Source organism: Hordeum vulgare, chromosome 4H, assembly GCF_904849725.1.
Source record: "Hordeum vulgare subsp. vulgare chromosome 4H, MorexV3_pseudomolecules_assembly, whole genome shotgun sequence".
NCBI lineage: Eukaryota > Viridiplantae > Streptophyta > Magnoliopsida > Poales > Poaceae > Hordeum > Hordeum vulgare.
In genome coordinates this window covers 572546827-572558949 of record NC_058521.1, presented here as the reverse complement: position 1 = coordinate 572558949, position 12123 = coordinate 572546827, and the positions used below count along the sequence as shown (strand labels likewise).

The 12123-nt window shown below is 45.7% G+C and overlaps 2 protein-coding genes across 2 annotated transcripts; one reads left to right on the top strand and one right to left on the bottom strand.

The window, feature by feature from the left end:
* Positions 1–6875: 6875 nt before the first annotated feature.
* On the top strand, positions 6876–9217 carry LOC123449643 (origin of replication complex subunit 2). The gene is made up of 6 exons (XM_045126930.1): positions 6876–7148; positions 7248–7354; positions 7457–7589; positions 8112–8406; positions 8495–8722; positions 8840–9217. Exons 1-6 carry the CDS (start codon positions 6966–6968, stop codon positions 9034–9036), a joined length of 1143 nt encoding a protein of 380 aa, XP_044982865.1. The 5' UTR covers positions 6876–6965; the 3' UTR covers positions 9037–9217.
* A 223-nt stretch (positions 9218–9440) lies between these two features.
* LOC123449644 (putative dihydroflavonol 4-reductase) lies at positions 9441–11923 on the bottom strand. Its single transcript, XM_045126932.1, has 5 exons — positions 11585–11923; positions 11080–11208; positions 10466–10630; positions 9868–10173; positions 9441–9766 (listed from the first exon to the last, which is right to left on the bottom strand). Exons 1-5 carry the CDS (start codon positions 11840–11842, stop codon positions 9626–9628), a joined length of 999 nt encoding a protein of 332 aa, XP_044982867.1. The 5' UTR covers positions 11843–11923; the 3' UTR covers positions 9441–9625.
* Between the last annotated feature and the right edge of the window lie 200 nt (positions 11924–12123).

Genomic DNA, 12123 nt, shown 5'->3' with positions numbered 1-12123 from the left:
TATTTCCAACAGTCTACCACCGCCAGCACTTGAACCACCTCTGCCCCCCACATCACTAGTAGATGCGTTGTTTGTTTTGCAAGTCCTCCTATTATGTGTCGTTTCATTGCAATCACCACATTGTTGCCTATCACGTGGCTCCATGAAATGTCCATTACCAAACTCTCTGGTGCTCATCAGGTCATCCATTTCATTCCTGTATCGTTTTGTTCTCCTTCTACCCTTCGGTTGAACCATCATCTCTGGATCCGGCCTAATATTAGGGCCGTGATACTCGGGCCACTGTGATGGGTCAAGAAAAGGGTGGAATCTCGACGCCCATGTTAACTGATGAGTCTGCAAGTTGAATTCATGCAACCTCACAACTACACCATCAGAGAAGGGCAAATTCCTCATGCGACATGCCGTCATCATGTGTGAGCATGTCCAGTGGTACATACTAGGACGCTCACAAGTGCAATGCCGCGTCTGAAGGGAAACAATAAATGAGCGACCACCATATGATTGCCCATCTCTTGTTGTACTGTCTGGCTCATCCACTTGGTATTTCATTTCAGCGTTATCGAAACAAGTGGCTCACTGCATTGCTGACTTCTCCTTTTGAAACTCTAGCCACTCAGCAACCTTCTTCGGATAGATCTCATTGGGAGGCTTCTCACTCTCACCAATCAACTTGCCAATTTCTTCCGAGTGCTTAAGAAAATACTCATTTAGCTTGTAAAAGATATATTCAGCTATTGCCGTGACCGGCAACTGACGTGCCCCCTTCAAGACAAAGTTGAAGCACTCAACAAGATTGCTTGTCATGTCGCCATATCTCATGCCTCCTTCGTCACATGCCCGTGACCACTTATGTCTCTCATCTATATTCCTTTGTAGGAATTCTTTCCCACCTTCATTTGCCTTCTCATATATTTTGTTCAATCGCTTAGTGAACGACTCAACGGAGAAGGCCACACATGCGGAGTTAAGATCCTTCGCCAGATCTTTGTTCTTACAAGCCCTGTAAAAGTTTGCAACGAAGTGCCTCATGCACCATCGATGGTGAAGCCTCGCAAGCCCTGGAATGTGAACATCCACGACCTTCAATATGCCTTGGTGCCGATCGGATATGATGCATACCTCCCTATTGGGAGGAATCACCGTGCTTCTCACAAGTCTCATGAACCATTCCCAGTTGTCTTGGTTCTCCGCTGACACCAAAGCAAATGCCACAGGCAACACCTGATCATTAGCATCATGTGCCATTGCTATCATTAGTGTGCCCTTGTATTTGCCAGTCAGGAATGTTCCATCTATAGACAAAACCGGACGACAATGCTCAAAAGCTGCAATGCATGGGCCAAACGTCCAAAAGGCACGACGGAACACTCCTTCAATATCTTGGACATAGTGGTACATTCCGGGGTTTCTATAGGCCATCGCGCCCAGCAACCGGGGTAGCATGTTGTACGCCTCTTCCCATCCACCGTACAACATTCTAAAAGCGACCTGTTTGGCCTTCCATGTTTTCCCGTACTTGACCTTATATCCAAATCTCTCGAAAACCCAACTCATCAACAACTTCACTTTAATGGTTGGATCCTCAGCTATATGTTTCTGGTATTTATAACCGATGAAATCCGAGGTTAACTGACGGTGTGTCTCTGGTGCTTCATCTGTCGGCGGTGTGCATTGGTGAGTTGCAATGCAACTACTTATCTTCCACATACCATCTTTCATGAGTCTTGAATTGACTTTCCATTTGCATTTTTCTACCTCACATTTCACGGTGTATCGCTTGTGACAGTCCGAGTAAGCAACTCTGAAAGGCCTGTAGTGCTTGACGGCATACTCACACAACCACATCTTCAATTCTAGAATGTCCTCGAACATCAAACCTTTCTTTAGGTAAGACGTTGAGATAGCGTTGGGTGTGCTACTTGGGAACATTCTAGCCTCAATTGTCTTGCTCATGCCACCGTCGACTAAAGCCTTATCTGCAAGGCTAACATCACAAAACAAGGGAACTTTGTGATCCCCCCGGTGATTTTTGTATACCACTCTGCTTCTTTCTCGGTGAAGCCATCCTCATCCAACTCATTCTCTGGGCCTTCATCATCCGACTCGTCCACACAAGCACGTTGATAAACAATGTCAGGATCCATGTCATCACGCCTTACTTGAGCCTCTACATCACCAACAATGTTGTGTTGCCTCTCATACTCTTCGTCGGACTCACGACCATCATCTTTGATCGGTGCACTACCTCCAAACTCATATTGGGGATACTCATTCACTTGCACTTCTACTTTATGCTCAACAATAGGTGCCACAACATTATACGGGCTCAAATCATCTACTATGGGTTGGTTCAAGTCAACATGAAGAGGAGCATTGACCACCGTACTAGCAAACACTTCAAGTGACTTGTCTATCGAGGATGCAACATCCTTCTTGTATGCAACCCAATGCAAATTAGACTTGATAGGCATTGTCTTCATTCGACACTTGTGTGCCGACCCAACATCATATATTCCTAATAATTCTACTTGGTCACTTGGATCAACCCACTTCAATCTTATCCGAGTTTCTGCCACAACCTCTTCATAAGTAGGACTATCAAGAAATGTCAACACTTCCTCATATTTGTCAACAATAGCAACATTCATGAATGCCTCTTTGTCAACATAATGAATATTCACAATCTTGTCCATCTAAAAAAGGGGACAAAATTACCAATTCTAAGTATAACAAAACAACTAACAAAACAACTAACCATTTGCATCCAAATTAGGCATTAACACAAACCCTAACCCTAAACATTGTCCATCAAAATTAGGCATAACCCAAAACCTAACACTAACCCTAACCCTTGTCCAACCAAACTAGGCATAACCCTAACCAAAACCTAACACTAAATCTACTCAATAATAAGAAACCAACCAATACAATGCAACATAAATAGAACACCTAGTGCAAAAGAAATCTACACAAATACAAAATCATTGCAAAAACTAATTGGAGGGATTGGAGGAGCTTACCGGCCTCTTCGATTTGCCCCAAAGAACCTACTAAAAGGTTGAGGGAGGAGGGAGATCGAAGGGGGGGGGGTGAGGAGGAGGGAGAGCTTTTTCGGGCTAACAAGAACAAGAGGAGAGGAGAAATGGTGGTTGGTGGGCGAGGGGGTCGGGGTGGCAGAATATAAAGGCAAGAAACGCCATAGCCCCTGGCGTTTCACCTCATGTCTGCAACGCCAGCCAACTTGGCGTTTCTGGGAAGGCCCGCAACGTCCAGTAGACTGGCGTTGCACACGAGGCCCGCAACGTCCAGTAGACTGATGTTTCATAACAGGGTTGCAACGCCACGGAATGTGGCGTTCCCAAAAGGGTCAAACGTGAAATACTTTCGAACCGAGTTCATTACGTGATGAACTTACGCCTTAAGGATCAAAACAGTGAAAAAATCCATGTACTCACAGTAGCGGCGACTCTAGCTTCTGCTTCGGCATGCGCAGGCGGCCACCGAAGCACGTCCCAGGCTCAGACTTTGGCATGAGCTGGGGGGCCTACGAGCTCATCCCCGGCTCGGGCTTTGGGACTAGCAGGGGACCGCCACACGGTTTTGAGCCAGGCTCCAGGTTTGTCATGGAGGCTGTCGCTACGCACTGGAGAGCTCGTCCCTAGCGTCCCCGTCTCCCTCTTAGGCCGATTGTGCTAAGCATATTAAATAGTTTAGCAACTAAAGTTCCCAATGCATAGTTGCTAAGCTTATTGTAGCCAAGCCTCCTTATTTAATGCTTTTGTAACTAAAGTTGTGCATGCATTGGTGCATTTCCTTCATTTAATTGTTTTACCTAGGTTCACGCGCTTAGTATTGTTTCTTCCTCGGGTTACCACACTCATCTCTCTCCTATTAATTAGCATGCCACATCAGATTTTTTTCCCTATGTGGCATCCTTAGCACCTGTACAAGGTGGAGCATTGGGAGTAGCCTTAGGAATGCGGAGCCCCCTGCTGCAGCTGGCACCGTTGTCGTCTCCTGCAGATGTGGCATGGATCGCGGTGGTGAAACATGGTCGTCCTCATCCATGCCGATTTGCACGTTGCACGCAACCATGACATCGGTGAAGTTCTTCCCTTCCCAAAAGGTGTATCGCTCATCGATGTTGTTGCGCGACCCCGGGTAGTGAACGACGTAGAGCTGGACGCGGGCGGTGTTGTCGTGCGTGAGGATCTGCGACCACCATCATCTGCTTGGCGTGTAGTCCGAATTTGACAACCCCTCCGATGACAGGCTCTTTTGAAATGTGCCTATTGCACATGACCTGGCCGACGTGCCAACAGTGGGGACCTGCTCCACTGCGAGCCCCCAGTGCTCACGTGACATTCGATCGACAAGTGCGTGTTCGACGGCCGTGATGCCGCACCGGGCGAGGAGCGAGCCTTCATCGACCTGGAGGATGCATGGCATGCCAGGAATGCACGCCACGGGGTGTCGTCCGCTACCGCCATGGCTGGGCATGGCTGCGGGGGAGGCGGCTAGGGTTTGGTGCAGGCACATGACAAAGAAGGTTGTGGGTAGCGAGGGAAGGGGACATGATTGGACAGTAGCGATTGACGTGCAACTATTAAAATTCATTAGTAGGGCCCTGACGGGCATATATGCGACATGGCTCTCCATATGGGAAAACTATGCAATGCATACTCCACGCCCCTGTATGAAAGCGTTAACGTGACCACGATGTGACTACTCATGCATGCGGACACGAACATGACCGATTGTGAGAGCTCCATGTGGCACGATGTGTCCCGCTCCTCAGTAGCAGGGGAGGCTGACGATCAACCCCATTAACCAACGATAAACCCTCGTTTGGGAATTAGTGAGGCTGGGTGGCGCGGTGAAGGGGAAAAGTGAGCGAAAATAGTTGGTGTGGGCAAAACCGAGGAGGACTAAGCTTTGAGGGGCACGAAAATAAAAAACCTAAGCTCAATGCTTGGTTCCGGTGTAAGGACATTAATTGTGGAGAATACCACTTTGTGGCAACGTAGAAGCAGGACCATACAATGGAATTCTGCCTACCGAACAAACATATCAAGCACTATATTCATGATACAAGATAACTGCTATTGCCTTGGTCATGACACACTTATACCATGAACTGACTTCTCTCCGCGTATAACCTCTCCATTTGCAGAAAACACAACTCCATTTCCATCTTTATTTATGTTCTTTACTTTCAAGTGTTATTAGCTCGTTACTACAAACTCGTTATTTGCATCACTCTGGTTTATTTACCTCTTAGGACAATAACAATATTTGCAGAATCACAAACATTTACTTCACATAAGAATCGTGACAATTTGTGTGTGACATAAGAGCTCCTATAAATACTCTCATCTGCTCTTAGTTAAGATGATAAGTAATTGATATATTTTCACGAAAGTACTACACCACCATACGTGTCTTGCAAGCCCTCACAACGTTAGGTAGGGCCTCATGGGCACGACTTTGTCTCAGATCATTTATTAAGGGATACTTCTTGCAAAGGTCATAAATGTTGCACTGCATGTACGTCACTTGTTGTAATATGGCAATTGTGCATTTTTTCATCGATTTTGTTTATTTAAAACATTTTATCTTTTAAACCTTTTGTCCAAATCCCAAATCATTTTGACCGTTGGATTTATCACGTCGAGATCTTTGAAATTAGATCACATGTTAATGGGTTTCAACGAACGTTTTTTACCATAAAAATCCGGAAGAACAAAATCCAAGTCGGAAGCAATATTTTTTTCTTCCCTTTCTTCCCTTTCCGAAAGGCACGATCTATGGCTCCCAGAGAAGAAAATATGTGCATTTTGTGGAAGCAAAAAAAAAAAAACAAGTTTGTTTTCCTTTCTGAGACGTCCATCTGTACCTCTCGCAAAAGTAAATATAAATCCTCCACAAGAAGCAAATATGTGCTTCCCGTGAAAGTAAAAAAGAACTCAATTTTACTTTTACAAGAAGCACAAATGTGTCTCTCGTGAAAGCAAATTTATGCCTTTCAAAATAAAAAGAGGCACATGTTTTTTTTGAGGGGCGTAGTTGTGCCTTCCATAAAAACAAATCCGTACCTTCCATGAAAAAATACATGTTTTTTTAAAGACAGATTTGTGCCTTTCGTGAAAGCATATCTGTGTCTCCCATTGAAAAAAAGGAAATTCGTGCATTTGTTTTTCTCCAAAACCTATAAAAATCTGTTAAAACTCAAAAGCCAAAACAAACTTAATAAACCCGAAACGCGTACAAAAAAAATTCCTGAGAAAGCAACCAGTATACGACACATGGCGATGAGTGAGAGCATGCTCTCAACACATCAAAATGACCCTTGCGTAGACTCCCCCAAAGGATATCCTTGATTAGTTCCGTGAACAAAATGGTTAATGTATATTCAAAAAAGTTTGAAATATGTATTTAAAAAATTCTATCATGTATTTGAAAAATATTGAATGTGCATATAAGTATGTTCATATGCATACGGAAAATGTAGAACGTGTGCTAAAAACTCGAAAGAAAATCCATAAAGAAACACATAAACCTCTAAATCGATGATTTTTTTTTTCCATTCGGAAGCTTCTAATACCTGCCATAGAAGCTTTCTAAAACCCCTAGAACCCATATTGGTCGAGGCTATCAAGCAACCGCCTACTTCGAGGCAAAGTAGGCGAGATATATCTCCCACATGGCGTCATCGCCCCACAAACCTCGCAGCCTCGCCGGTGCTCCTCCGCCGGGGAATTGTATTACTGTTGTGAGGCCCAACAAAACCGTCTCGCCAGCCCGGCCCACGAAGCCAGGCCGTTTCCCGCGAGGCCGCGATAATAGGCAACGAAGCGCGGGAAAGTAAATTGACACCGAGCATTAAACCGCCTGTGCCCCTTCCCCGTCCTCAATCCTGGCGGCGGCGGCGGCGGCGGCGGGAGAAGACGAAGCGAGTTCCTATGGCCCCGAGAGGCGGTCAAGCGGCGGCGAGCTCCGGCTCCGAAGACGAGGAGGAGGAGGCGGAGGCGGGCTTCTCCAGGAGCTATTTCCTCGCCAAGGAGAAGGAGCCCTCCTCCGCCAAGAAACGCGCCCGCGCCGCCGCCGCCGGCAAGCTCTCCGACCTCAACCTCGTCGACGAGCAGGTCTGCCAATCGGCCTATCCTCGGAACCCTCCGGCGACCCCTTCGCTTCTCGGCCCCCCATTAGTTTTGCTGCGATTTGTTGATCTGGGATCTGCGCAGGTGTTGCGAGCATCCCTCGCCGAGATACCCCCGAAGCACGAGAAGGAGGTGGAGGCCCTCACGAGGAGCTACAAGGAGCAGTACCGCAACTGGCTTTTCGAGCTGAGGTCTGCCCTTGTTCCGATGCTGATAAGGCCACACATATTTCATTTCTGCTTCCACTAGCGATAGTGTTGATCGAAATGAATGGTTGCGCTGTCCTGTCGCAGGTGCGGTTTCGGCCTGCTGATGTATGGCTTTGGGTCTAAGAAGCTGTTGCTGGAGGATTTTGCCTCCACGACCTTGACTGATTTCACTGTCATTGTGGTCAATGGTTATCTTCCGTCAATCAACCTGAAGCAAGTATGGCCTTCTGCCTGATATTCACCTCTTGCCTGTGTAATTGCTTGCCTCTCTACTCTCTTTTAAATGCTCAGAATACTGTTAAACATGTATCATGGGTAGCTGTCTTGAACTTTCAGTCTATATGGCCAAACAAACCAAAGACTGGAGAGATCAGTTCATCGTACAATATTAAGTTAAAGCTTGGTTTCTATAAAAAAAAATGCTCACATCCATGAATTGGATTTAACCTTTGTTAGCTAACAGGTTTGGGAATTAGAAGTAGTTGAAACAACCACATGAAACAGGGGTGAACTTTTGCGTATTAAAATCTACCACTTGAATTGCTATGAAAAACTTGCTCTTATAGTTGTATTGTAATGAACACCCAGAGGAAGTTTCTGTGTGATCTTGGTTTGCACACCCAGATTGTCAAATTTGATGCCTTAAGGTAACGGAAATGCAGCTGCATTTGATTGCTAGATGAGTAACACCAATGCTCTTTGAAGTACCAACCCTATCTCTCTTAATCTCTCATTTCAGGTCATAGCAACAATAGCTGAAATGTTTTGGGAGCAGACAAAATTTAAGCGGAAACGCCAGTCAGCAACAAGGTCCCAACCATCACAAACTTTTGCATCCCAATCAATGGATGATATCATCTCGTTTTTGAACAACCAGACATCAGAAGACGGTGTTGATGGCGTGTGCCTTCTTATTCACAATATAGATGGACCTGCATTGCGTGATGCTGAATCACAGCAGTGTCTAGCACAAGTTTCTTGCTGTCCACAAATCCACATTGTTGCATCAGTGGATCATGTCAATGCACCTTTATGTAAGTTCCTGGCATCTTGAGCTTCTTGCTTTTCTAATGCCTTCATTGTTTAAGGTATCCTAAACTGGCAATTACTGTCTTACTGTAGTGTGGGACAAGAAGATGGTGCACACACAGTTCAAGTGGAGTTGGTACCATGTCCCAACATTTGCACCTTACAAAGTTGAATGCGTGTTCTATCCATTGATACTTGCCAGTGGCGGGCATGCACAAACCACAAAAACTGCCCTTGTTGTTCTTCAGAGTCTGACACCAAATGCACAAAGTGTCTTTAGAGTTCTTGCTGAATATCAGTTAGCAAATGAAAAAGACGAAGGTAAGTAATGTGGTGTTTTTTCTTGAGAAGCACAGGGCAGCCTGTTTTATCGAACTTATTTTCCCTGTAAGAGTTTCCATATTTTGTACACTAAATCACATTTGCGATGCTTGTCAGGTATGCCTGTCAGCAGCTTGTATACCAAATGCCGTGAGCGTTTCCTGGTGAGCAGTCAAGTGACATTGAACTCCCACCTGACAGAATTTAAAGATCATGATCTTATAAAGATCAAAAAGCACTCTGATGGCCAAGATTGCCTCCACATCCCCCTTGTTCCTGATGCGCTGGGGAAATTGCTGCAAGAATTGTCCTGATATTCAGACTATTTACATTTTCAGTTGATTATTTGATTCAGCAAAACTCTTCCAAAGGAGAGGATTTATCTGCTACATGTAGTGTTGCCATTGAAATAGCTCAGTTGAGTATTCCATACTGTTGTACATTGTTTATTGAGCACTTCGCTTTATGAAATGGCTGAATGTTGCATGTTACTCATTTTATTGTCTTATGTTGTGAGTTTCAATATGGCATTGGGTAATTTCAATAGGGAACTGTATTCAGAAGGCCACGTTTAATACCTTGATCAAAGCATGGATCACTCCAAAAGACCCGACATAAGAATTTCAGATTTTTGGGTGCATTTGTTTTCAACTTTTGGATTTGTCTTTGTTTCAATAATACTCCAGAAGCAACTACTCATGCAATTGCAGCCTGCATAGAATCAACCAGTATCATATTGTTTCTTCCTTTCTCTGAATATGGTGGACTAAGTACTATACATCATTACTACATCTCAACTTGATGCAACAAGATAGTGGCTATACATGTCGATGATTTTAGTACAGAAACATCATGTTCTACATGAAGCGTGAAATGTAACGGAAGCAATAACAGGGTAGGACACTAAAATTTGATCAGTTTCTCGTTCTTGAGCCATAAAAGCATCTCAGCTAGGCCTTCAGTCAAGTTTCTTGGATTGTAGCCCAGTTCCCTCTTCGCTTTATCACATGAATACGCCCATTGATGCCTAATAACACGCACCGTCTGCAATCCACAGCATGGAGACACTATTAAACACAGAAGTATGGACTATGTGCAAACAATGAAGTTAAATGCTCAGGATAAAAAAAGATACTGGGACATACGGGGTAGCTGATAAGAGGGAGCTTTCCAGTGATGCGAGAAATGAAAACTGAAATCCACCCATATATTTCAATCAACCAGAGTGGTACATGGAAGTATGGGGCCTTTGTGTTTGTGATATTGGCAGCCATATTGAAAATGTGCATGAATGACAAGTTTTCGCCGGTGAGCAGATATCTTTCCCCAACCCTGCCCTTCTCCATAGCTGCTATGTGCCCACTAACAACATCGTCGACATGGCAAAATGATTCTCTATCATACCCATCTCCAATGTAGCCAGGTAGACGGCCATTAAACCTTTCAATTAACTGCGAAAAATCACCAATGTTTAGTTTCTGGTCACGACTATTTGTCAAGGCGCTGTATTTTATGAATCATGCACAAATGTGTGATAAATAACTACTCCACCCGTTCCTAAATATAAGTCTTTTTAGAGATTTCACTAGGGGGCTACATACGGAGCAAAATGGGTGAATCTATACTCTAAAATATGTCTATATACATCCGTATGTAGTCCCCTAGTGAAACCTTAAAAAAGACTTATATTTAGAAACGGAGGGAGTATATATGACTTATTCATGGGCAAGAAGGTTCTCATACAATGCGGGAAACAAGGTTTCCAGTTGTAAGTTTTCCAGGACCATAGATGACTCCTGGATAGACAATGGTTATTGGCACCCCGTCTGCTGCTGCCTGCAGTGCGATTCTATCCGCAAGAACCTTTGATTTCTCATACTCCGTGCAAAACGTTTTCCCCTTGTGCATCTGCAATTTAGAACAATTTAACTGTTTTACAACTTGCAGCGTTTGCACAAAAGCCCTGTGTAAATGTAGATAGGAGTAACTCAAATCACTCAATACCCCAATTTTAATACGTACCAGAGTAGCAGAAATGTTCTTGGAAATAGCACCAGTGACCAAAACAATCAGGTTTCAAGGTTTGACCATTGCAGGATATCTATCTACCCTTGCAGTCTGATGGAATCAAGTATAGAACAAGTAAATATCTGTATGCCCTTGTGCAAACCAATGTGGTAGCTAACAAACAGCGTTGACAATGCATACCCGTGCCTAGAACAGAACTAACCAAGTACCAACCAAGCTGTTGCTCAAAAATCATTCATGATGAAATGACATCATTTATGTTTACAGAAACTAGCAAGATTGACAATGAAAAAACCCAACAATACAGTTGAGTAATACCACGATTTTACCTGTGTCTCATCTGCGACATAACCGTCTGTTGGGCCAAGCGCAAAGAAGGACGATGTATATATTATCTTCTTTACTGTCGGTGTTGTCTTGGCCGCTTTTAACACATTCTCAAGCCCTCTCACATTGACCTGATAATGACAGCAGGAAACACACATGTTCAATAATATGCTCTTGTTTCACTTGGTGTCTTTCTAAGTTGCTATCATCCAGCTTGGTGCCTTGTAATTATTACTGTACTGGCAAAATTTTACCCCGCGGCAGCATGGATAGTTGACAAAAGATTAGGTTTATGGTGATCGTACAACCAAATCGAAGAAGCAAGCATCAATCAAGCATCATGATTGACCGTCAAGGCGTAGTCAACTTTGGAACACCGGTCACTACCAGAGCAGGAGCCAGACCGCGTAAATTTTGTAGAGCGACCTCTAATCCCTAGAAGAAAGAAAAGATCTGAAAAAGGGGGCGCAACGGAACGGAACACCATTCAGCACCGTTTGCACGTACGGCGGTGAAGACGGAGGGGTTGGGGAGCCACGGCTCGACGGACGCGGCGGCGTGGAAGACGGCGTCGCAGCCGTCGAAGGCGGCCGCGAGGGATCCCGCGTCGCCGACGTCGCCGTAGGCGAGCTCGACGGCGTCCGGCAGGCCGGACGCGTCGCCGGTGCGCCGCACGAACGCCCGCACGCCGTGCCCCGCCGCAGCCAGCGCCGCGCACAGCCGCCCGCCCAGGTACCCCGTCGCGCCCGTCACCACCACCCTCATCCCGCCCAGCGCTGCTCGCCCGGAGGCCGCCGCCGCCGCCGCAGCAGCAGCAGGGCAGCCGATCGATCCAGCCAAGCCAACCAACCACTCTTTCCCGCAGACCGGTCAACCCACCCAGCCACAACGAGCCACCGCTGTACTCGACCGAGCAGACGTTTGGGCCCAATACCAGCCCACCCCTGCCCGGCCCGGCCCGGCCCGGCCCACCGTACCTGACGCGTGGCAGAGTGGCAGACTCCAACGGTCGATTTCCACCGCGCTACGGCCCCGAGGAGGCGCAT